This window comes from Tetrahymena thermophila (assembly GCF_000189635.1).
Source record: "Tetrahymena thermophila SB210 genomic scaffold scf_8254803, whole genome shotgun sequence".
Classification (NCBI taxonomy): Eukaryota; Ciliophora; class Oligohymenophorea; order Hymenostomatida; family Tetrahymenidae; genus Tetrahymena; species Tetrahymena thermophila.
Window position 1 is genome coordinate 1,572,645 of NW_002476559.1, and position 26,949 is coordinate 1,599,593.

At 23.3% G+C, this 26,949-nt stretch overlaps 5 protein-coding genes across 5 annotated transcripts; 2 read left to right on the forward strand and 3 right to left on the reverse strand. All coding sequences in view use genetic code 6, as the record gives it.

The window, feature by feature from the left end:
- Positions 1-814: 814 nt before the first annotated feature.
- On the reverse strand, positions 815-5,699 carry TTHERM_00013730 (hypothetical protein; the record flags this gene model as incomplete). Its single annotated transcript, XM_001008352.3, has 7 exons — positions 5,567-5,699; positions 5,366-5,414; positions 5,212-5,271; positions 3,498-4,953; positions 2,893-3,371; positions 1,350-2,806; positions 815-942 (listed from the first exon to the last, which is right to left on the reverse strand). Exons 1-7 carry the CDS (start codon positions 5,571-5,573, stop codon positions 815-817), a joined length of 3,636 nt encoding a protein of 1,211 aa, XP_001008352.2. The 5' UTR covers positions 5,574-5,699.
- A 2,174-nt stretch (positions 5,700-7,873) lies between these two features.
- Positions 7,874-11,013, forward strand: TTHERM_00013750 (surp module family protein; the record flags this gene model as incomplete). The annotated part of the gene is made up of 6 exons (XM_001008354.2): positions 7,874-7,919; positions 7,978-8,148; positions 8,387-9,097; positions 9,999-10,514; positions 10,580-10,825; positions 10,895-11,013. 6 exons carry the CDS (start codon positions 7,874-7,876, stop codon positions 11,011-11,013), a joined length of 1,809 nt encoding a protein of 602 aa, XP_001008354.2.
- A 2,209-nt stretch (positions 11,014-13,222) lies between these two features.
- TTHERM_00013760 (hypothetical protein) lies at positions 13,223-17,432 on the forward strand (the record flags this gene model as incomplete). Its single annotated transcript, XM_001008355.2, has 5 exons — positions 13,223-14,071; positions 14,462-14,760; positions 14,848-15,174; positions 15,551-16,313; positions 16,773-17,432. Exons 1-5 carry the CDS (start codon positions 13,349-13,351, stop codon positions 17,430-17,432), a joined length of 2,772 nt encoding a protein of 923 aa, XP_001008355.1. The 5' UTR covers positions 13,223-13,348.
- Positions 17,433-18,396: 964 nt separating this feature from the next.
- On the reverse strand, positions 18,397-22,143 carry TTHERM_00013770 (DHHC zinc finger protein; the record flags this gene model as incomplete). The annotated part of the gene is made up of 7 exons (XM_001008356.2): positions 21,901-22,143; positions 21,760-21,801; positions 21,496-21,639; positions 19,630-20,622; positions 18,948-19,466; positions 18,738-18,888; positions 18,397-18,680 (listed from the first exon to the last, which is right to left on the reverse strand). Exons 1-7 carry the CDS (start codon positions 22,123-22,125, stop codon positions 18,397-18,399), a joined length of 2,358 nt encoding a protein of 785 aa, XP_001008356.2. The 5' UTR covers positions 22,126-22,143.
- Positions 22,144-24,192: 2,049 nt separating this feature from the next.
- On the reverse strand, positions 24,193-26,610 carry TTHERM_00013780 (hypothetical protein; the record flags this gene model as incomplete). Its single annotated transcript, XM_001008357.3, has 3 exons — positions 25,406-26,610; positions 24,390-25,326; positions 24,193-24,333 (listed from the first exon to the last, which is right to left on the reverse strand). The coding sequence occupies exons 1-3, from the start codon at positions 26,446-26,448 to the stop codon at positions 24,193-24,195; spliced, it is 2,121 nt and encodes a 706-aa protein (XP_001008357.2). The 5' UTR covers positions 26,449-26,610.
- Positions 26,611-26,949: the final 339 nt, after the last annotated feature.

A 26,949-nucleotide genomic window follows, 5' to 3' on the forward strand; every position in this document is an offset into this window, starting at 1 on the left:
TAATTCTACTTTTTTTTTACATAAAAATTATTTTTTAAGTTGATTTGTTTATTTTTATGTAAGTATGCATGTATGTATTGTGGAAGATTATTTTTGTTAAATTATTTAAAAATCACTTTTAAATACAATAAGCAATTATCAATTTTAATTTAACTTTGAAAAATTTGGAATTATTTATTTATCATTTGAGTTTCAATGAAAAATAGATTTTTGACAAAAAAATACTCTGGAAATATAAAATAAAATATGGATATATAGATAGATAGATGGTTAGTTAGATAAATATGTAAATAAATGATTGAAATATCTTTAATTATATGTATATATTCTTAATTCTGAATAGGTTTTCAAATTATTCAATTAAAAAGTTTAGCAGAAAGATACAAACAAAGTCCATAGCTTAGTAAAAAAATGTATTATCAACATCAATTAACTAACTATCGCGAGATTTAATTTCCCAACAAATAATATCATCTAATTCTTTCTTGTTTTGTTGGTTTTTAGTTTATAAATAACAAATAAAATTCTAAGAATAGAAGCTCTACTTGAAATTTTATGTATGAATGAGTTGAATAAATACATTTATTTTGTAAATTTGTGCTTTTTGATTGAACTTCAAAGAATTCTTTTAGGTGTAACGAAGAAGAGGTATCTTATTAATTAAAATGTTAAGATAGAAATACTTATTAGATCAAACACTATTAATAGATGTAGTAGTAGTAAAGAGCTTTTGTATATATAAATATATATATTTCTGAACTATTCTTAATGCTTTGATCGTAATAATTAAACATACTTAATTAATTTATTCTTATCAAACATTATGACTGATTCGATATGATTTTATATTTTCATTACATTAATTTGCTGTTTCAAGAAGTAAATTTAATTTTTTGTGAAGGTTTTTAGACATTTATTCAAGCTAATATTCCTCCTTGTCATCTATTTTTGTTAAAATTATCAAAAATTAATTATTTTAGAAACTATCAAAGATAAATTGTTTTTATTTCTCATAAAAGTAAAACAAACAAAAAATTTTATTAACTAGCTAAATAATTTATTAATAAATTAATTAATTTTATTTAATATTTTTTACATATTTGAATTTAAAAAAATATAATCTTTTGTCTAATTTTTTCTAAAAAATTAAAATTTTTATAGAAATTATATTAAAATATTTTTAAAGTTAACAATTAAATCTTTCTTCAAGTTTATTTTATTCAAAAGTAATTGATTAAGAAAAAATCATAATTAGGATTTAAAAACCATTTAAAAAAAGATAGTGATTTGTAATTGCTAATTAATTTTTTGGTTTGGTTTATTTATTTTGAACAAAATAATTTATTTACCTTCAAAGTGAGCCTATTTGAAATTGGATTTCTTGGGAGCCTCAACTCTTACTTGGGGCTGGCCTTAGTCTAGATTGATAATTTTGGAGACTTGTTCTGGATTTTTGATTTTGAAGTCTTTCTTATTTTTGAAGGTATCCAATGTGTGAGTCATCATCACTGGAGGGCTATTTTTTTGTTTGTTTGACATTTAGAGCTGTCCTTTGTTAAGAGAAGTGGCAGAACCGGACACTTATATTAATGGAGATGTGTTATTAGAAATTGTCGATATATTATTAGAGCTAACTGAGGGTGTTCTTGTGATATTCGTATTCAAGTTACCATTATTAGAGTTACTATTTTGGTTTAGACTGTTTTTGCTTAGGACTTCAGAGCTGCGGTTCATCTTCTTCTACATTTGCTTTTCGAAACTTTGGTGTTTGTTATTGTTGGATTTATGAGTCGAGCTAGAAGCTACTTAGTTCTATTAACTATATAAATTATACATAGGAACTGGAGATGGAGACAGAGATTAAGACACAGATGACGAATTTTAAGCATTATTAGAATTATTTGAATATTTACTTTACTAGTCTGTATTGTCTTTATTGATATTTATGAAATTATTTTCTAAAGTTTTTAAAGACAGTTTTTTATTTTGGGTGGTAGAATTTCCTTAGAAGGAAGTTATGTGGCTTGAGTCGCTTTTTTGTTATGATTTGGAAGTAGAACTTTTATTATTGGAAGAATTTGAAGGGATGATATCTGATTATCTTAGTGAAAGGTATGTTTATCCCTTAACTTATTTTTATGAGTTCAAAGGAATGGTGTTAGGGGATTATTCTACATATATGAAATGCGAACTCTGCTGATTTTATTAGATGGAAGTGCTTTCTCTGTTTGAGTAAGCCATATTTCTCTATCCGTATTAGTTTTTAATAGGAGATGTTTTGTTATTATCTTTACCTTTTAGAATAATTGCACTTTATTATTTTTAAGATTACTATGTAACATTCTTTTTGACATTTGCTTAACTTGACACTCTCTATGCTTAAAACTAAACCTCATTTCTAATGCTTGTGTCATCCGTTACAGATGAAGCTTCTGTGTTCTTTGCATTAACTATTTTTTCTAAATATTCAAATTCACTCATTTCTGGATCGCCTTCTTCTGTTCCCAAACGTGAATTCTAAAACTGCACATTAGAATTAGAATGTTCAGAATATTAATTTTATTAAACTGTTTAATTGAGTTTCTTCTAAAATTTGAGGTTATTTTAATTTTTTTGGTTGTTGATGCTATATTGGACAACAGTGTGAGATGGAGTTTAAATCCTAGTCTAAGAAGGAGGATTTGAGTGAATTTATGAATTTTTTCTGTTGCTGCTTGAATTGATTTGCATTTGAATCTGATTATTTATTTGTGATTTTAAATTAAATTCGTTTTGATTAGCATTATTATTATTGTTGTTGCCATTCCTATTAAATATGTTTTTAATAAAATAATGAATAAAAAATATAATTTGTAAGTTAAATAGTTATTTAAAAAAGCTAATTTGAATTACAGTTCTTAAATTTGAGAAGGACCAAGTAGACTCTTTTAGAAAATATTTGATGTAGGAGACAACTTAAACATCTTATCTTCTAATGACTCTGAAGTTGCCATACGATTATCACTTTTAAAGTTAACTTATTTTTTTTGATACTTGTTCAGTGGTCTGAAATCATGAATGGGATTAACTGATCTTGGTGTATTGTTATAAGAGGAATTTTCATGAGAGTTCATAATATGATCAGATTTAGGGATATTTAATTTATTAAAATCCTACTGAGTTTTATTTTAATTCTTTGTTGATGCATTATTAATTTTTAAATTTATCGGGCTGCTTTCAATTGCAACTTCGTAGGTTTAGTTTTATGACGAATATCTTTGATTTTAATTATCTTAATTTTAATTAAAGTATTTATTTTGATATAAATTAGTTGATCCTTTATGAGTAGCTGTAGCTGGTGCTACCAAACCTTAATTTACCATTTATTGAACCTATTTATTTATTATTTAAGTTAAGCATTAATTTAATTAATCATTTTTCATTTTTTAAATTAAGAAAATTAATTTTAAAAATTAGAATTAATTTTTTAAATTGACAAATTTTTAAATATAAATTACATGTAAGTCAGAGATTTACTAGGCTTGAGGTGTCTAGCTTTGCTTGTTTTGAATTTTTTGATTATTTTTGAATATAGAAGGAGGGCTTGTTTGAGTTGTTTGCTTTTTATTGTAGGCTTGAGTGAGCTCGTTGTCTCTTTCTATTTCCCTTTCAATAGTTAAAATTCTTAAATCGAGCTCTTCTAATTCGCTTCTTTTATTGTTATTGGCTGTATTCGTATTACTTTCTTTTTTCTTGGCCTAGTTACTACCATTTAACTTAGCTTAAACTTGATACTAACCGAAATTGTTCTATTGAATTTGAGAAGAATTGTTTCCTTGGAATCCTACAGAGCTTCTTAAGTTTTGAGACTAGATTAGATAGCTATTTGGTGAATTGATTGCTCCATTGTTTGATGTGATGTTAGAAAACAGTAAATTATTTGTATTGAGCTACTCACTGCTTGGTACTATTGTTGCTGAAGCTGTAGTTGTCTGGGAACCATTGTTGTATTTGCTAGTTGCAAAATTAGAGCTAGTAAAGTTATTATTATCAGCTTTTTTTCTATCCATGAACTTTTTAACTTCTCCTTCATTTTGATTTCTTCTGTTTGTAGTTGTTTAAGTTCCTTAATTGAATTTAATGTGAGCTGAGTGATGATGATGATAACTAGCTTGAGGCGAATAGAATCCCTGAGATGTCATATGTGTAGATGGTCTACCTGATGGCGACATCTCGAATCTGCTAATACCAGGCTATGAGGTATTGGCAGTAGAACCAATTTTAAGGTTGGTCTAATGAGTTCTCTTGCTAGGAGGTGATAAGAAAGGTCTTTGGGGCTAAGAAGAACTTATTTGTGATTACTGAGTGTATTAAGTCTAGCTGGTAGCAGGCTTGTTCTGCTTTTAATAAGAATTAATCTAATTAGATAAAACCGCTACTACAGAATTATTCTAAGCATTTTCAATTTTAGATTTTTAACCCTAACTTTTTGCTTGCTGAGGACTCATAAATCCCTAATTTAAAAACAATCCACCATTATTTTCTTCTATTTATCTATTATGAACAGGTGATTGATTTGTGACTAGAAACTCGCATGAACGCTAGGATTTAATCTTGCCTTTCTAAGGCACAAAATTTACAAAACCTTACTAAGCTTCTTATGAATTATTTTCTTCAGTAGGCAATCTACTTGCTCCACTCAAAGTTGTGCTTTAATACATGTACCCTTGCTAGGGAGCTGTGGCCTAAAATTTAGAAAGTACCTAACTTCTAACTGTCTGATTTTTGGCACTAAAAAGCTAAGTATTCTAAAAGGTAGCACTGGGTGACTATCCTTATTGCAAAATTGCTTAATGCTATGGAGTTCCATATGTCCCCAAACTACTGCTACTTCTTGGATTTCCTAAACCTTTTTTCTAATAATTCTTTTTATTCTACATTTTTTTCATCATATCACTCTCTATTTATCTAAATCTATTTTTTAAAACATTTATGTTTGTTTCCATCTTAGCTTTAAAAAAATAATTTTTCACTGAATTTTTGAAAATGTTTATTAAAAAATCGAGATTTAATTTCCTACTTAAACTGCAAAGAGTAAAAATATCAAAAAAATTTAATTTATTGTGTTATTGTCTTCATATTTTATGATTAAATTTAAGCTCTTAAAAAAAAGAATAATGATTTTCAGTGACATTTTTGTTTTTAAATGCGATAAAAACAATCAAATGTTACCTTTCTTCATAAAGTTTGGCAGCCGCTTCATCATCTAGTTGGCTGAAACGCATAGCTTTACTATTGAATTTAATTAATAAATAAATAAATAATTTAGTTATATGCATGGCTTTGTAATTAAACTTATGAGAAAGCTAATAAAATTCTATCTTACATTAATTCTCTGTTATCAGAATCAGATTCATTACATAATTGCTTTTAATCTGTTTATAATTTAATAAAGATAATGATCAATAAATTAGCTAAGTAAATGGAATAAAGTAAAGATAAAAACATCTTAATCTAAATATCAAGTAAAGGAGAGACATCTAACTATTTTAACTAATATTTTTATGAAACTAAAAAGTAAATATACCTTCCATGTTAGCAATAATTTTGCTGCAATCACACCTTACTTTACTTATATTTTTTTTGATAAATAATATATCTGCTTTTATTTATTTATTGACTAATTAATTGGTGGAGCTTAATTTTTTCTTTATTTTTTTTAAATAATGAAGAAATCAATCGTTTATTTCTAGCTGATTTTTATTATTTTATAATGATAAAAATTTTTCACAAGCAACAAGCAAAAAAAACAAAGAAACAAACAAACAAATACTCTCTTAAATACTAAACAAATATAAAATAAATTGACAGATTTCGAAAAATTAATACATAATTACTTTATCAATAAAAATAAAAAATTTGAAGCTGAAATGCAAGTAATTTTTGGCAGTAAATTCTTAATTTTTTATTTATTTATTTATTTACTTTTAATTATTTAAATGCATCAGTAAATAAATAAGATAATATATATGTATTCTTTTTGATTACATATCAATTTTTTAATTCACTTTTTATCGCAAAAAGTTAAAAAAAAGTTTTCAGTCAAAAAAATTGATCAATATATTTTAATATCAACAATAATTAGCTAATTTATTAGTGTAAAATAAGAGAATTTTTAGAAAGTTATTTATTAATAGAAAATCTTTTGTTTATTTTTTCAGACTTAATAAAAGGCCATTTTGAATTTATTTATAATCTTAAAAATTCTAGACTCAAAATAAGAAAATTAGATAAATATATTAAGATTACAAATATTATTGTGTGCTTTCACAATACATTTTATCCACACAATATTTTGTAAAAACTAAATTAATATCAAATTTATATGAATGGTTGAATTTTACTCAATTATCATTTAAAAGATAGTAAAAATAAAAATTCATAAGTAACTTCCTTCCTATTTTAAGAATTTTAGAATTCACATCTTATATAAAGCATAATTTTATTTAATCAATAACACAATGAAATAATATTATATTACTTTAAGTATAATAAAATATGTTTTTACATTAAAATTTATCATGGAAAAATAAATAAATAAATATATTCTTTGATAATATTTTTAAAAAAGTAATAACATTTAAACAATATATAACTAAATTTTAATCAATTTATTAAATTATTAAAAAATACAAAATTAGAATAATTAAAATTATAAATATTTATTTTTATGGAAGGCCAATTTTGTTTTTATAAATCAATAAATAAAGAAAAAAATGTTATAATGATAGAGATATATTATTTATTACCTTTTCACTTGAAATTATAAATATTTTTATCTTAAAAAGTTATTAAGTAGAAAATAAATGCTTGAAGATAATTAATTAACATTTTGGAAAAACGTAAACCATAAAATTTAATTTTAGGTTTTGATTTGTAAAATAGATTGACAAATATTTGTAAAAAATTTACTTTATTTCGAAATTCATTAGTTTAAATATATTTTTAAATACAATATGTTTTTTTCAAAACCAGTGTTTTAGATAAATTTAATTAAGGAAGTAATTGAATTTATTGTGATATGATATTTATATCAATTGCTAATATAAGTAATTTAAGTAAATAGTTTTATACACAAGGACATAGAGACCCAGATGATATACAACGAAAAATTCATTCATTTTTATATATTTTTATAATTTAAAATATTTTTCAAAACAAATGTTTTCTTAAATTTAATTTATGTAAATAAATTGAATTTATTGTGATATGATATATCAATTGCAATACAAATAATATAAGTAAATAGATTTATATGCAAGGACATAGAAACCTAGAAACTTCATTTTATTTATTCATTCATTTTCATAAATTTTTTTAATTTAAAATATTTTTTCAAAACAAACAAATGTTTATTAAATTTAATTTAAGTAAATAAATTGAATTTATAGTGATATGATATATCAATTGCAATACAAATAATATAAGTAAATAGATTTATGTATAAGGACATAGAAACCTAGAAACTTCATTTTATTTAGAAATTCATTTTCATAAATTTTTTTAATTTAAAATATTTTTTCAAAACAAACAAATGTTTATTAAATTTAATTTAAGTAAATAAATTGATTAATTTATAAAATTGAAGAGATTGATATATGATATTTGTAAGAAATGTTTGATAAGTAATTTAGGTAAATAGACATACAGATAGATAGACAGATAAATAAATAGATAGATATATCTTGTTGCTTGATTAATATTTCAAGATATTAAAAATTAATTAATAAATGAATTAATTAGTTTAGTTAATTTAATTTAGGTATTATCGCTATTTAATATATTAATTTTTGATTATTTTACTTATTTTGAATTATTGCATAATTAATTATAAATGTCTTAAACTGTAGGTTTGATTATTCCTCCTCCTGAAATAAGAAGTAAAAAATATTTCAAGCGAATAATGTTTTATTTAGAATTAAAATTGGTTATTTATAGCAATCATTGATAAGACAGCAGAATTCGTCGTTAAACATGGTGCTGCAGTTGAAGAAAATATTATTTAAGCCTAGGTTAACAATCTTAGTTTTAATTTCTTGAAACAAAATGATCCATATAGACCTTATTATGATTCCAAAATAGCTGAGTTTGCCAGATAATTTACACAAAGTAAATATTGTTTTTGTTATTTATGCTATGATAAATTGCTTGCTGAATTCAATTGATCCATTTTACACTTTTGCCTAAAGTTTATTTTAAATTATTTTTCAATATTCATGTTAATTTTAAGTGTCTAGAAAAATAATCAACAAACAGAAGATACAAAATAAGTAACAAATGTGAAAATGGATAATTGGGAAAAGCAAAATATTTAAGCAGAGTGTTAAATTTACTTTTATTTTTTTAGTTATTAGCGAATAAGTTGAAGGAAGAACGGATGGAGCAGATTAAGAATAAAATCATAATGCAGCTCCTTAATATCAAAATGAATTTTTAGCCAATAAAGAAAAGTTACTCAAGCGTTAAGAAGTTCCTAAAGAGGAAGTTAATGATCTTGATATGGAAGTTATTTAGCAAATAGAAAACCCTAATTATGTGATTTAAATACCCACTCAACTAACAAGTTTAGAATTAGATATTATCAAGCATACAGCTTAATTTGTAGCCAAAAATGGTAAAAAATTCCTTATCTCTTTAACAGAAAGAGAAAAGCAAAATCCTTAATTCGATTTCCTAAAGCCCACAAACTCTCTCTTCAGTTTCTTCATTAGTTTAGTCAACTCCTATTAGAAAATTATTCAAATCAAAGAGAGTCAACTTGATAATATCATAAGAAATGGTAAGAGTAAGTAGCATATCTACAGCTAAGCTCTAAGGATATTTGATCATTTGAAATAAAAGAGACAACAAGAAAAGAAGTAGAGTGAAATAGAAAAAGAAGAAAGACTTCTCAAGGAATCAATTGATTGGAATGATTTTTATGTTGCTGAAACTATTGATTTTAATGATAGCTTTGCTAATTACAACAATAGCAACACCTTAACTCAAGCTTAAGATATACCAGCCATTCCAGAAATTCCAGCTGTTCAACCTACTCCAATTGAAGAAGAAAAGCCAAGTAAAATTAATATTTTTTTAAATACTATCTACAATTACACACACATTCTAGAATTAGTTGGATTAGATAGATTTACTCTTGTATGCCTTTCTTTAAAAAATAATAGCTAAACAAATATAAAGCATTTATTTTAAATTTAAAAATGCTAACCTATCTTAAAAGATAATTTATTTAAAAAGTTAAATTTGGAATTAATTTGTTTTGTTAAAGAAAATAAAAATGAATTTATTAAAAGATGTACTTTTATTAGAAGCTCTGAATGCATAAAAGCCTAAAAATTATATAAGAAAATAAGTTATTTTTATTGCTAAATTGCTAATTTTGTCTAAGAATTTTTTTTAAAGAGAATATAAAATCATCAAATTAAATAAAGTAAAGAGAAATGAAAATTCAAACAAAACAACTAAACTTCATTTTTTAAAAATAAGTAGCTAAATATTTAAGAAAGAATTCGAACCAGAATTATTTTTATTAAAGCTATTAGTGCAGATAATTTAAAAAGGTGTGGTTATTAATAAAAAAGAACAAAAAAATATCTTTATAAAATAAATAAATGAATCCAAAGAGCTATTTGATTTAAAATAAACCAAACTTTTTAATTCATGGATTTAAAGTTAGATTATGAAATAAAAAACAAATAAATAAATAAATAATTCAAAAGAATGAATGAAATTGTCAAAATATAAAGCAAATAGGATTAAAATTAAATTTTAATTTTAAAGTTTTTAATAGCTTTTTTTAAATGAAAAGTTTTTTAATCAATTAACATTTTTTTTAGAAAAACGAATTAAAGAAGGAATTAATTAAATTTAGTATTTTATTAACATTTAATATGAGATTTTTCATTTATTTCTGATTTGTTAACAAAAAAATAAAATAAATTATTTTTATTTGAAAACAGAAGAACCTCCTAAAAAGGATATTCCTACAGTTCCAGGACCTAATGAGATTCAACCTTCAATTATTCCTGATGAAAATATTAAGATTAAGGCTGACTATAAGAGATAACAAAATAACCAAAGAAACGAATGCACCAAGTGCTAGATTTGTGGATAACTTATTCCTATTGATGATTACAACTAGCATCTTGAAATTGAAATGCTTGATCCTAAATACTAACAACTAAAGAAAGAATAATAAGCTAGCAGCAAGACATCTTCAACAGTTCATGATCCTCAAATTATTTAGAATCTTTATGACATGAAAAAGCATCGTCCTGAAATTTTCGGTTATGCTGAAGAACAATTCGAAAAGATTGTCGAAAATGAGCCATCTGGTCCCAGCAAACCTATTTGGGATGGTCAATCTGCAACTATGACAAGAACCACCGCTACAGTGGCAATGCTTGCTCAGTCTACTCGTAGAAAATATGAAGAATAGCTCAAACAAAAAGGACTCTTACCTCAAAGCGACGAATGTAACCAATTAATTAATACAATTTAAATTTGTGAAATTAACAAAACATTTTTGAATATCAAATAGAAAATAAATAGTCATAATAAGACAGTATACAATTAAGCCGCAACAAACTATCTCAATTAGAAGAAGGTGTTTCCCTAGAACCTGAATAAATTTTCTTATAAAAAAATCCAGGAGCAGTTACCCTCAACATTAGAATTCCAGAAGACATAGAAAGAAATGCTAAGTTAACAGGCCAATTAATAAAATTAACTTTCTAACCCCATAACACCATTCAGCAAATTAAGCAAACTATCTCAGAAAAAATAGGTAAATAAATAAATATTTTTGTAAAAAAATATATTAAAGTTTTTATATAAATAAATTAATAATAATTAGGTGTCGACTTAGAACAATCAAATTTAAAATCTACCCTATTCAAATCTCTTAAATCAGAAAAGAGTATTGCTTTTTACAATCTATTTAATGGTGCAGCTTTAGAACTCAATCTTAAATGAGCTAGCTGCTTTGCTTTTTTAATTAAAATTTTTGGAAAATAGTTTTTTAATGAGATAAATGATTAACTAGCTAACTTTATTTATCTTAATCAAATCCTAAACCAAACAAAAAAACATAGATAGATTGATAGATAAAATTCAATATATAAATTAAACTATCTTTTTGATATTTCATCTATCATCCACCAACATACTTACATACATACACACATACAATCAATCAACAACAATCTTTCTCCATCTAATAATATTTTACTTTTAAATATTCATAAATGTATTTTTCTAAAAGTATTTGTATTTGTTTTTCAAATTTCACAAAATTAGATTTAAAAATAATTAAAACAAATATATTTTAAAGCACTTACTATTTATGTTAACCATCCTCAAATTAAGTAAATAAATTTTATATTTCTCTCAAAAATTCATATTTACATCAATAAAATAATTTTGAAAGAAATTAAATCTGAATAGCTAGTTTGTTTGTTTTTAAAAATTAAATAAATTATTTAAAATTTAATAGATTTTTTCTTATTTTTGGTTGATATTTTTAAAAATAAAATTTATCTTTTATTAAAGAAAAATGAGTAATTGTTTATTTAATCATTTATTATATAATATTGATAAGATACAATTATTTATTTTCTTTTCTTATTCTATTTAAATACCAGTTTTCAAATAATAATCTAAAAACTTTCATTGAATAATTTACAATTTAGTAGGTTATTTTAAAAAAAGATTTATAAATTTTATTCATATTTTTAGATTTAAAAGCTCAAGATTTGCTAACTAATTAAGCAAACCTTTTAGAATATTTTTAAAAAAATAAAAGCCATTATAAAAATTAATCATAAAGATTAAAATATTTATTTACTTAAAAAGTATTTGCTAATTCATTCATTTATTATCACAATAACAAAAATTTGATTATACCAAATTAATTTATTTTATAAAACCACAAAATTCTTTACACTTACTCTCTTTGCTTTCTTTTTAATTTTTTTCTATTCTATTATTGTAAAATTTTTGCAGTTTAAGGCAATAATATTTTAATTAAACCATAAAGAACTTCAGATTTATGAATAAATCAATCTTACTTAGCTGAAAAAATTTATTTGTCGATGAGTTTAGTTTATTATACATCTTGACATGAAAATTTTTGATAATAGAAAAACAATAAATTTTATTTATTTTTTGGAAAGATAATTACTTAGATTTATTTTCAAAAAGATATTAACCAACCTAACAAATAAAAAGAGGATATGCTTAAAACATCAATCAAAAGATATTCATAAATTCGTGGTTTAAAAATCAATTTTTTATTCCAATAATAAATTTAGGCTGTATGCATTTTTATGATTGAATAATCAGTTATTTTGTTTCAATTAATTAAATTTTATTTATTTTGGTTAAGTCTTACTAGACAGAACTTAGGTAAGATTCTCAAAAAATTTAATATTTTTTATATAAAAATAGATCTAGTTTAAACATTTTTTGTTAAAATTTTGTCTTATTTTTTATAATTATTACTTATATTTTTATTTCATTTTAAATTTTAAGTAACAAAGTCAAATTTTATAATTAATTGGAAGTTTATTCAAAAATGAATATGCTTTTTTTTAAGATATAAAACAAATAGTTAGTTTCAAACAAAAAAGGAGTTAAAAAATATAGAAATATGTTTATTTGATAAACTAGACTTATCGTGGTTTATAGGCTAATCATAGATAGTTGCTTTCTTATACTTAATTGTTGCTTAATTAATGTTACAATCTATTTTTAACTGCTTACTAATTTATTTTCTATCATGATTTTTATAATTTCTTCGTTTTGAGGATTAATTTGTTTTGTTTTGTTTGGTAAAAACTGTATTTCTTGTTCTTTTTAAGATTAAAGTTTCTTTCTTTCTTTATTTGTTTGTTTGTTTAGAGATGAATTAGTATGTATGTATGCATATATTTATTTTATTGTTATTTTGAACGAAGTAAGTTTTTCAAGGATTTATTTATATTTGAGATAAATAAAAATTATTTGCAGAAAGATAAGCCAAGCAAAGATTGATTAGTAAAAATTTAAATAATCTAAGGCAAGCATCAAAAGAACCAATTATCATTTATTTATTTATTTCTTTCTTGTTATTTTAAAGTTTTTTAAATAAAAATTTACTAGAGATACTAACTAATTCGCCAATTAATATAATTATTATATAATATTTAATCCAAAATAAAATACAAAAGGATATACCTACAGTCAATCAAAAAATAAATAGATAAAGAGCGTTTAAAGCCTAAACAGATAGATAGATATACAACCAATTAAGCAAGTTAAAAATTATAAAATGTCTCAACAGCAACTCAATTATAATAGCAACCATCCTGTGTATTCTCACTAGATTATATAAGGAGCCCCACAAATCACTAATAGTTACAGTGTTGGCGCTGAAAAGAGATACAGTGAAAAGTTTACCTCTGGCACAAGTAATGCCGTGCATGGAGCTTCTCGCTTTGCTGTTAATTCCCCAGCCATTCGTACTCCTAAAAACTAGAAAATAGTCTACATTACTAATAACGAATAGTAGCAAGCTGTGCAAGGTTAGGCAGTTATTGGAGGTCACTAGATCGTATAAGGTCATCAAAAGTTAGTATCTGGAACACAATTAATTTAAGGCTCTTAGTTAATTGGAGGATAGGCAGTTTAATAAGTTATACACCCCTAGTAAATTGTTTCTGGTCCCATCATCACCACAAGATAAAGTGCTGTTTACCAATAAGTTGAATAGGTTCCTTAAATCATCACTACAACTGTTCCTTCTTAATCTTAATTAATCAGTTAGCAATAGGCTAATTTACTTGTTAGCAACTCTCCTTCTCATATTTAGGTTGTGAAAAGTGTTGTTTAAACTCCTCCATCCGTCATTCACACAAAGCAAGTTATCTCTGCCTCTCCTGTAGTCCATACTACAAGTGAAATCATTAAAAGTACCTAAAATGTCTCATATTCATCAAATGATGAGCTCTTAATCAAAGAATTAGAAGGCTATAAGAAAAAATGTGCTCACTTGGTAATTTGATTTTTATTATTAAATAATTCTTAGACATCAGAGCGATATTTATAAGCTATTGCTTTTCCTTATGTTTTTTGAAAATCATTTTTTAGCTTTAAAAAAAGCATTTTTAAAAAATTGTCGTTTTTTTTTCTAAAAAGAGTTTTTCAATTTCTTCAAAAAAAATGAATTTTAGAAAATTGATTGAGCAAGTCAAAATAAAAAGCATTCCTTAAAATTACTTTGTTGAAAAAAAGCCATCAATTGTTAATCAATTGAATTGGTTTTCTTAAAAAGTAAATTTAAGATAAAGTGCTTTATTAGATTTATCCCTATTTTGATTGAGGAAATGCAATAGAAATTATTGAATTAAGTAGAATTTATTTCATGATTTTTAATTATATAAAGGAAACACATATCTTGGAGTACAAATAAAAGTTTGAAGTGATCAGAATTACAGAGAGTTAGTTAACTGAAGTACTTACTGAAAACAGAAATTTAGCACAACAAATAAATGAATATTTGATGCAAATAACACAATACAGATAACAAATAGAATAGTTGAAGTTGCGTTTGAATTAAACAGCAATCTTTGAGCAAGAGTACAAAAAAATATAAGATATTTACAATTAGTAACTTATCTTGATTGAATAGATGAAAAACGAGCTTATCATGAAAAGCAACAAAATTCAAGAGCTTCTCCACAAGTAAGAAATTTAATTTGCATTTTTTACTTTAGTAAAAGCAATGTGAAGAAAATAAATAAATTATCTATTTTTTCATTTATTAAATAGGGATGAAGAAAATCAAAGAATAATTTAAAATTTAATGAATTAGCTCTAAGGCATGCAAGATCAGAACGATGAAATCGTTAAGAGATCTAAGAGAGATAAAGATAATAAAGATAAAGAATATTAGGATAAGATAGATGCATTAAATTAAAAACTTGCAGATAAAGAAAAGGAATTGCAAAACATTCTCTTTGCTCTCTCTAATTCTGAAAATTCTAAATACCAAGGAGATCTTTAGCTTAAAAATTTACAAGATAACATAGCATATCTTCAAATTGAAATTAAGAATAAAGACGAAACAGTCAAAGCTAAAAATGCTGAAATTGACAGGTAATAAATAAATAAACAAACAAACAAATAATAATAATTTTTATCTCAAAATCAACTTTTATGCCTAAGCATACATTTTTTCATTTGTAAAATATTGAATTATTTTTCTATCGTCACTAAATATTCTATTGATATAATGCCATAGATTGATTCTATTTTGAAAATTATTCATGTTTGACTATCAAATACATTGTATTAACAGAAGATAGCAGTATTAATATTAATCAGATAATATTTAGTATTTAATTAGCTTAAAGACTATTTTATAGTTGATAAGCCAAACCTCTTAGTTTTTAGTGTTTAGCTCAAAATTTGCATTAAATATAAGCTTTTTGCATGATAAAGTATTAATAGAGTTTTGTTTAAAAAAAAATAGGTTGAGAGAATAGCTCAATAACTTGCAAATTAATATTTACTAATTGTAAAATGTAGAATAGGAAAAGCAAAGATTATAGCAAGTTATAGAAAATAAGAATTAAGAAATTGAATAGTGGAAGAAATCATATGCTGATTAAGATTAGAAGATAAACGAACTCAGAAGTCAAGTTACAAACATTTATGTTTTGTAGAACTAAATTTAGAATTTGTAACGCGAGAATGAAGGTTTAAGAAACATGATTGATCAAAAGGAAGATGATGTCAAGCGCTCTAAAAAACGTGAAAAGGAACTTGAAAAGGAATCAGATGATAAAAAGGTTCTTCTTTACGAGAAATCTCAATATGAAGCTAAATTGTAATTGCTTACAAATGAAATCGAAAATCTCACACGCACTTTATAATAAAAATAAACTGAAAATGAAGATTTGAGATTAAAGATTACTCAAATTCAAAGCTAAGTTTATTTGCTTCAACATAACGAAACAGTTGTAATTAACTTGAACACTTAAATTACCAACCTTGAAAATGATTTAAAAGCTGCAAGAGAATTAGCTCAAAAACTTGAGTATGAAACCATCTCACTAAAGAGCCAAATTGCCGAAAGAGACTACAAGATTTAAGGCTTAACCTAAGAAATAAATAACTTAAAGAGCATTTCCAACGAATACAATCAAGTCAGACAATCTGTAAATGAAACTGAATTGAAAGTGATAACTTTGAACTAAACCATTAACAAGCTTAATCTTACAATCCAACAAAAGGTAATTTTTATTTTCTATTATTAAAAACGAATTTCAGTAAATATTTAACAAAATTATAAAAAAAATACCATAATTATAAAGCAAGCACATTCAGCAATCAAATAACAAAATAAATTTATTTGTGCAAAACAAACTATGTAAAAAAGCTACAAGCAAAAATAAAATAAATAAACAAATAAAATCTAAAAAAACTAAATTTTATAATTTTGATTACAAAAATAAAAAAAATCGTCTCCTATTTAAATTAACACCAAATTAAAAATAATTTACACAAAATTAAATTAACAAGGCATTAAGATAATCTAAATAGAATTATTGTTTAAATGAATATTGCCTAAATAAATTTTTAAAAAATTTTATCAGATAAACATCTTTATTAAAATGAAAATTGAAAGTTTTGAATTTTATTAATTTTATTAATTTTTAGATAAAAAAAATATAAATAAATTTAAATAAAAGGATCATGAAATTGAATACTACAGAAATGCTAACAAGAATCTGGCTGAAGATAACGAAAAAATGAAGAAACTTATTGCTGAATTACAAATTATTGTTCATTAGTTAGAAATAACATTAAAAGAAACTAACATTTAGCTTAATATTTATAAAGAAACTCAAAATACTAACTTAAGTCTTTATAGCTAGATTGACTAATTGAAGAAATAATTGAATGAATCTGAATTAAGATATGAAGAACTCCTTAAGAAGTATAACTTTGAAAAAGAGCAATATGAAAATAGGTTAGTCCTATTATCTACTGAGACTTAAAGAAAGGATTTCATGATCAACTCTAAAAACTAAGAAATTGAATAACTGAGAACTCAACTCATTTCTTACACAGAAATTCAAATCTAGTACAAGTCTACTCAAGACAGAATCCAATATCTTTTATAAGAAATCGATAGATTAACTGCTGACAACTAAGCCTTGGCTAAAGAACTTGAAATTGTAAGATTAAGGTATGCCTAATACGCTGTCCTTGAATTATAAATTTAAGATTTGCTCATGAGAATAGTTTTACAAAGCGCAGAAGTTGAGAGTCTTAGATCTTTGGTTAACCAAAACAAATAAGAAAATAACTCTTTAAGATAATCTTAACTTAATGTCTACAGATACTGATTATTTTCTTCATTTATTCTTTCTTTTAGATGAAACTAAATTCTCATTTTTCTTATGTTTATTTATCCAAATTCATTCATTCATTCATAGTTTCCATAGTTTTTATTAATATTATTTGAATATTTTTTGTTCAATTTTATATTGCCTGTCTGTTCTTTAAATAACAAACATATAAATAAAATAAATTTGTTTTCTAAAACACTTTAACCTTTTTTGATTTTAAAAATCAGTTAATTAATTAAAATACAGACTTATTTATTGTATTAAAATATAATGAACTAGAAAAAATAAATTAAAGTATTTATGAAAAAGTATGTAAATACATTATTCAATAAAATTCATATATTGAATATACAATAATTCCTAGTTAACAAGATCCTTCTGAGAAATCACTAAAATTAAGCATTTTTTGCAAAAATATAGTTTTTAAATAAATATTTTGATGATACAGACAGTTGTTATTTTTTATTTAAAAATATCTAATAAAATTAATTTGAATTAAAAGCATAATCTATCTTTAAGTTAATTATCTATAATTCTAATATGATCTTTTTTTTAAAATTCATAATAAATATACATTGATTAACCCTCTAACATAATTTAGTTTTATTAATAAGCACATAATAAGATTGAGTTTAAGAAAGAAAACAAATAAATAAATAAATAACTAAATACTTTTTCTAAAATTAATTAGTAAGTGATACAATTTATAAAAATAATTTATATACAATATTCATTCATTCATTTATTTTTTTATTCATTTTATAATTTATATAAAAATTAAATTAAGTTAAATCATATATTTTAAATGGATTAATCAGTTTATTTTTGCAAGTCTACTTTAGTCCAAGACTAAGAAATGAAGTGGTTTAATTAAGTATGTGAATTAGTTCATTTATTAATAATAATTAATAAATAATTGTTATTATTAAGTTATAAAAAAGTCAGTCGGTCAGTAAATTAATCAATCAGTGTTATTTTTTTATTGCTTATTATTATCTATTTTAGCACTTTAAAGATCAAAGTAGTTTTCATTCTACAACTAAGCTTCTTTGTCATGTCTTAAATTTTATAGTTCAATTAAATTTTGAGGATATCTTACATACTAGGGATCAGTAACTTCTTTTTAGAATAACCTAAAAGTGCAAAATGATCTGCAATTTTTAGCTAGCCCCATTGAAAATGGGGAACCAAATCCATAAGGAATGTCTTACAAGTAGCTTATTTTTTCCCAACTAGCATACTCCCCTTTGTTAATAAAACAAAAAATATAATTTAATAAACTAATAAATTTAGAATTTTTACATGTTGTAATATTGAGTGAGCCAAAGTAGCTGTGATAAACAAACAGCAATAGGACAAAAATAAAGAAGAATGCAATTATGATAAAGCAAAATATAGTATAGATATTGTAAGCAAGTTTATCAGATTAGTCAAATTCATTATATTTTAGAACCTATTAATTATTTTAACAAAAAATTACTTCCAAAAATAAAGTGATCTAAAATAATTTACCTCTATAAATCCTACTAGCAATTCAATAAGTTAAAGAATCAAAAACCAGTAGAAAACGCATTTGTTTTTTTCTCCTATGCAATTTCCTACATAGGGACAGTGATGATCAAACCTAGCTACACACCTTTTGCAATCTTTACAATGCTTAGCCCTCAAAGGCATATTTATATAACACGAAGTACAGTATCTCTTTTCAACAAAAGGCATTTAGTTTTAATTGATTTAGCCATTTATTTTCATATTTTTGCTAATATTTACAGGATTGAATGTTTTAAGTTAATTACTATGATTCTCAATGTCACCACTTTTGCTTAAATGTTTGCCTTTATTAACCCATTAGTCTTTATAAGACTCTTAGTCTCCTTAATTTTGTTGTTTGAATTTGTGTTTTTCGCATTATAGATTGTTAATATTAAATTAAAACATGCTACTAGGATTATTAACTGTATTATTTGTAAAGACTATTTGGCTAACAGGAGTTTGAATTTTCATTTTTCTTTGACTTTTTTCTTCATTGTCCTAATTAATTAATAAACATTTACAAAAAGTTCTAGATGCATTTTTCAAATCAAGAATTATTTTTAATAAAAATTTTATAATTTTATTTTTTTCAAATGTGTTTTTTTTTTCATTTAAATTAAGGATTTTAAGTTTATTTAAAAAAAAATTAAACTTATTTTACATTATCAGTAAATATGTGGTCTCCATTTGAGTTCTTTTATTCTTTATCAAAAATGTAGTTTTTTTCATGGTCATTTTTTTACACAACTTCATCGGTATGATGAACTTCGTATTAGAAAGGTTCTACTTTGTTCTCCTATTGCAATTGGTTGTTTTGGTTATCCTAATTTTAGTTTGAAATTGGAGATTAAATGTCTTCAGCTTCCTCACTTTGCTAGAAAGGGTGAAAGGGAGATGTTCTTTTTTCCAGGTTTTGGGTGGTGAATTGCTCTTGAGTTGTGGTTTTGCAAGTAAATTTAGTACTACCGTCTTCTATTTGAGTAGTAGTTTCTTTAGAGATATATTTTTCACTATTAGAGCTAAACATATTTGATGTATGAAAATCGCTGTTAGGTAAAGAAATCTGCTTCTCTGATTAGTGCTTTCTGCAATTAGGTAATTATGTTGGAGGATTTAATTCTTTTTGTTAATCTTATTAGATTAATTCTTAACCAATAACTTGTATAGATGCTACCTTCTCCTCAATAGTTGGAAGCTATTAATCATTTTAATTTGCTTTTTCAAAACTTCTGTTTCTACTTAGACAAGGAGAAAATGCAGCCACTTTCACTTAAATATTATCTAATCCAACTACAAAATCTTGCTTTTCTCCACTCTAACAAGAATCTTCAAATTTAAAAGATTTTTAAACACTCTTTTATTTATTTTCCTCAATTTCCATGGTAAGTTCGCACTCTGGAATGTAATTTTCAAGATTGTTGTTTCCTTCTTCATTTTATTCTTTATTAGGAGTATTATGTAATTCATCCTATTTAGGAGGAGTTTTTTCATCTCGCATATTATCCATATTAATATGGTTGCGATTTTGCTCTTCTCCTTCATGGTCCTCCTCATCTTTGAACTCTACAAAGTTATTTTTCTTAGATTTAATCACATTTTTTAAATACTTTTGTTATTTCCTATTTTTAGCCTCTTCATCTTCATTCTGAGTGTGCTTTATTTTAATTTATAAAATTTTGATTCAGTAAAATAGAAACTAATTTATTCATTCAGTTAATAAAATATGTTTGTTAAATTTAATCTCAGAAAAGAATAATAAAAAAGATAATAAGATTTATAGATTTGTTTGTTTGTTTGTATTCAAAAAATTTGAAAATCTATTCGAAATAACAAAATTTTTCGCTTTATGACAAAGGAAATTCCTTTTTTAGTAAAAGATGAACTAATTTTTTAATTTAGAAATGCATCAATCAAATAAACAATTGAGTAAATAGTATTTTTGTAAGATCAATCGCTTAAAAAAAAGCTAATTTTTTAATTGCATCTATTAAGTTTTTTGTAGACTAATAACCAATCATAAATGTTTCTGTAAATTTATAAATTTCATTGCTTAAAGAATAGTTCTAGTTTCAATTTATCTTTATTATTACGATAAGAAACAAAGTACTTTTTTTAATTTTTAAGAAAATAATAAATCTCTGAAATACTTAACTTAATTTTTTTATTTGTTTATTTTCAAAGGCTCAAATTATTATTAATTATCACTGAAAAATCATACTCAATCAAGCAATACCTCAAAAATATTTAATCTCTCTAGGAATAAAATTAGATTGATTTTTAGATAAATGAATAAATGAGCTATATTTCATTTAGCAATTGAAGGAGAATTTACTATTACAAACTTGTTAAAATTACTACTTTGGACATAACTAAAAAGAAGACAGATTAATTGATTGATTATTAGTAAGATATATAGATAGATATATTAATAGATGCATTTCCTTGTTAATCAATTTGTTAATTTTCCCACTACAATGCTTAAATCTGAAAAGAAATCTTGAAAGGAAATAAATGTGTGAAATTATACTTTGAAATCCATTTTAAAATGATGACTGTTATTTATCTTATTAGTGTCTGCACCTTCATTCATAAAGTTTGCATTGCTTTTACCTTTAAAGAGCTAAGAAATAAAAGATCTTCTTCCATTCTGTTATATTCTGCTACTTTGACTCTATATAGAATATCAAGTATTAAATGTAAACAAAGGAATATAAGTATGAAAAATAAATAAAATGTAAATATCAAATATATTATTAAACACATATCTATTAAAGTCAATATAAGCGAATACATTTTCAGTAAGAGAAATGAGTTCAAGTGGTACATATCCTGGCTAATTTATAATAAAAAATACTAAATATTCATCGATATAAGCAAAATTTATATGAGCAGATAGTTAAATCTAAACTGGAATTTATTATTAATAAATTACATCAGCGCAGTGAGTGATGAAATAGGAAACTAAAGTGAAAACGACAGATATCCAAAATATATATGAAAATACTTAACTAAAGTCAAACAAATCATCTTTTGCTCTTATGACTGTTGGAGCTAAAATAAACAATTATAGACAAATGTAAATCACTGGTGCTAATTTATCTGTTTGTTATAAAATATAAATCATGTATTTTATTTAAGCTAGTAAATAAATGGGCATTTATGAAAGACATTCAAAGTAAATTTTAAACAGAATTCATCATTTGAGTCTTTCTCAATTCTAATATATTGTAAAGCAATCATTTTTATACCTTTTATTGAATTTAGCTTTTCGCACCTTACATTTTTTTTGGTTTTTTGTTCCTCAAAATTTAACATCTTGATTGATTGATTGAAATGGATTTTAATTATTAAATTAATTAAAAATTAGAAAAATTAGGTTTTTTTTTTCTTTACTATTTTTTTGTTTGTTAATAACAAATATTTAAATATAAAGTAGTAGTTGTTTCTAGTTCTTCTTCCTTTATTAGTTTTTCATTGAACTGTTTGATCCATCGGTGAATTAATCAATCAACCAAACAAACTAACAATATATCGATCTACTATTATCAAAAGAAAAAAATAAAATTAGAAATTAAATACTGCAATAGAAAAGAGGATTGTAACAATCATAAATCTGTAAAATAAAAGAAATGTTATCAAAAAGTAAGCAATAAATAGATAATCAATCATTTATTTACTTATAGATTCATACGTTTAAATAAACTATAAGTAATATTGAATATCTCATAGATCTCCTAGTTTCAAAACTTATTTGAATAAGAAATTTGTTAAATATATGAATAAATAAATATCAACTTAACTAACTTAATTGAAATAGAAATTTATTTTTTCTTCTTTTTGAAATTAATTCATTCACATTTAATTTAAAGAAAGACATCTTTGATTATTTATTTATTTATAAGTTTTTAGATATTAATAGAAGTAAACTAAATATTTTCTAATTAATCGAAATAATTGCAAAATAAATTGTAAAATAAAGAGTAAGATTTTACAATAAATAAAACTATTTTTCAATAAAAACAAAATATTTCTATAAAAATAAAAGGCTTAAAAATTAATGAATAAAATTATATTAAAAATGTTCAGAATATCCCTAAAAATGTAATTATTTTTATATTTTTATTTTGAACAACGTCAATATTAATTATTAATTAAATTATTGATGAAAAACTCAATATTATTTATTATTTTTTTAATTTGAGCAAGTAAATTTGATTAAAAAAATTAAATATTTATTTTAAGAAATAATAAAATTATACTGCTTAGTTTTTATGGCATTTTAATAACACAATTAAGTATTTTTCTTTTAATCAATATTATGATTAACTTCTTTGTCTGTTTAAATCTTTAGATTTTATTTTTTATGGATATAAATAAAGATTTAATTGCAAAAATTCTAAGTATTCATTTTCAATTAAACATTTCATCATTCATTTTCAAGCTTAACTATAAAAGAAATTATATAATTTTGACCATTCATTGATTGATTCGTTTAATTGAATGTTCATCAAGAAAAGATTCATAATTTCTTACTTAATTGTGTTCTTATTTATAATTAACTCTAGGTTTTATTTTTATAATTAGATTGCTTTTAAAAAGTTGGATTCATCTTATTTTAATTTCTATGAGTGTATTTTAATTTGAATTAAATCAATTATTAAATTATTTGATTACAAAAATATGATTTTTAGGATTTTTTACTCTGAGTAAATAATAATTTGACATACTATTTTACTTTTTTAAGTAAAAATAAATTTTAAAACAGTATTTTTAATTAAATATATATGCATTTAATATTAATTTAAATATAAAAAATGTTTAAATAAAGTTAAAAAACTTCTAAACAAATACACCAACTATACTTTATTTATTTAATTGATTACCTACTTTTAAAATTTAGTTCCAAAAATTTTATATATATATATAATTTTCTAAAAATTACCTTAATATAATTTGACCTTTATTAATGAGAATACACTATATATATAAATACATCTTAAACTTTATTCATTGAGATTAACTGTTTAAATTAAAAATATTTTATCTAAAATAAAATAAATAAAATTAAAAAAAAGAATGATAATTAATTAATAAATGTAAAAATGCTGTTTGTTTTTATGGAATCAGATAGATACAAAACAAAAAATAAATTAAATTAATAAGTATTTTTATTTATTTATTTAAACAATTCTTTTATTCTAAATTTGATTTATTATAAATATTTTCATTAATTAACAGACTCTTGTTCATTATTAGCTCCTTCTACACTTTTGTCTTCCTTTTTTTCTTCTTGATTTTCTGTTTCACTATTATCGATTGGCATAATGTAAGAATTTTAATTGTTGAATACATATGCTTTATATCCCTTTTTATTAGATAATTTTTTTAATAAAATACAAAAATATTTTAATATAAATTTACTTTGTTATTTTTTTCATCGAATATATTGAAACCAACTTTTTAAGAAATTTCTATGTTTTAGTGCTAAAATTGTTCTACATTGAAAAATGGTAAATTTTTCTAAGAGAAATTCTAAGAGTAATTCCATTTTTAGCTCATATTTTTAGGAGGTGGAAGACACAAGCTACTACTATCATTATTGTTGCTTCCTTATTGTAAGATGTTGTCCATGTTTTACTGTTCTACTTAGTTCACAGCTTAAGGTTAGCTTACTTTTGGCAGTAAGACAGGTTATTGTTTTAATTATTATGATTATTATTTTAATATTTACTCTTGTTAAACTTAATTTTGAGTTTAGTTCAAGAATTAATTTTCTTAACTCAGTTAAGGAATTTATTATTATTACTATGTTTATAAACCAATTTGTTATTGTTGTTGTTATTACTATTATTGTTAAATTGACTATGAGGAAGATTATCTTTGCTAGGCTTATTAAGATAGTAAATTACTTTACAATTATTAGTTATTTTACTCGCTTAGTTAGTTTGACAAATTTCTTTATTATTTATGCTATTATGAGAGGTTTAATGATTAAGATATCATATCACGATGATTTGAGTTACTTTTGCGTTATTTTTATATGCTTTGATTAACCAAGAAATCCTCGTCCACAGAGCTTCTTTTAGTAATCTTTTTTTATTTTTTAAACGGAACTGCTTGAAGTTTTTTAGCCTTTTTATAAATAATAAACTCTTCATCATAATCTTCTTCTTCTTCGTAATAATCTTCATCATCTTCTTCTTCTTATTGTTACCTTAGTTATAATTTTTAATTTTTCTTGCTTGCGTTTTTGAAGTCTTTTTATGCCCTATATTCATTCTTTTCTGCAACTGAACTCTTAGTTGGCTTGATAAACTTATTGTTAGTATTCTTACTAATTAGTTTATTTTTAATAACCCTTTGATTTAAAAACAAAATTATTAACTTAAATCTAAATTTAAAGCTAAAATATTTTTAATTTAATTATAAAAAAGTACTTTTTTAAGGCTTCATTTTTTTTCTTGTGCTCTTTATTATTTTAATTGTTATTTTCTTCTTCAATTGTTTCGTTCTTATTTGCAATTTTTTGTTGGCTTTCTACATTATTTTATATTATTTGAGACTATTTTTCTTATGTAGTTGCAGCTAAAGGAGCATGATCTTCTAGCTCCATCTCTTTTTAATCTGCCTATTTTAGATCATTGCTAATTTTATTATATATCTCTGCTTGCTTTTGCATGATATTGTTTTGGAAAGCTTAAGGTTCATCAGCAAATGAGAAAAATACTGAGTTCTATCTATTTATTGGCTTCTAAATATCTTCTTTGAAAATACTCTGTCCAAATTATGGAGAAGAGAATAAATCAATTCCATTCCTATTATGAACAGTTGAAGGAAGGCCATCTTCAGCTGTGATGAATTTCTATTAGGGAGCAAGTTACATGCTCTGAGAATGCATGTCATCATTAAAATTGTAATTTGAATTAAACTGATCTGCATTTGCCATTGAATAATTGGCAAAATCATTCATTTTATTGAACCCATTTCTATTATACCTATTTGCTATATTTGGATCATTTTACTTTTCTCTCTCTTCATTTTCTCTTCTAATTCTTTCTAACAGCTAAAAGTTTCTAGGTTTATAAGCGAAATTGGCATCAGAATAAGTTTGAGGATTCTGTTTGAAAGCATTCATTTATTCGTATTTTTAGTTCAAAGATTTGCCTTAAAATTTATCCATCAAATGGACTAAATTATCTACAGATTCTGCCTAAATATTTACTTTTTCATCAAACATTTCGCTAATGTCTTTAATTTGTCTATTCTTCCTAATTTATATCACTTTTTGAAAGCTTGCTTAGATAATGAAAATGAGCTTTTTGAGGAGTTTTAAAGTAAGACTTGTAGTTATTATTGTTAAACATATAGTAGCTATGATCTTTGTTTTGATATTCAACTACTCAAAAGGATAAGGAAGCCTCAAATTATCAATATCCTGAATAGCAGAGAGAAAAAATTACTTGAGATTAAAAATATTCATCTTAAAAATGAGAGCAAACCACCTATGTTTTGTCTTTAGCGTTTTAAAACTTATAATTCTACTATGTATTTAAATTATTTGATTAATCAGAAGCTTTCCTTCCTTTTATTATCTTATGCTTAGAAATAACAAATTTAATTGCAAAAAAAATAAATAAATAAATTGTATCTTGAATCTGCAAACAGCTACTCTTTCTTGTTTTATAAAGCAAAAATTTATTAATCTATCAAATATTTTCAATCAATTATTATTGCAGTTAATTTTTCATTTATTCTAAATATTTGTCAGCTCACACAGATACAATTATAAATAAATAAATACATAATTAATTAATAATTATCTTTCTTTTTACTTTGGCAATATCTATTTTGGCTTGATTAATAGTACAATATCAACTAGTTTATTTGCTTCTTTTATCTTAAATCATTAAAGGAGACATATTTATATGCATCTATCTATACATACATACAAATCCTACTAAGCAAGTCTATAACAAACAAT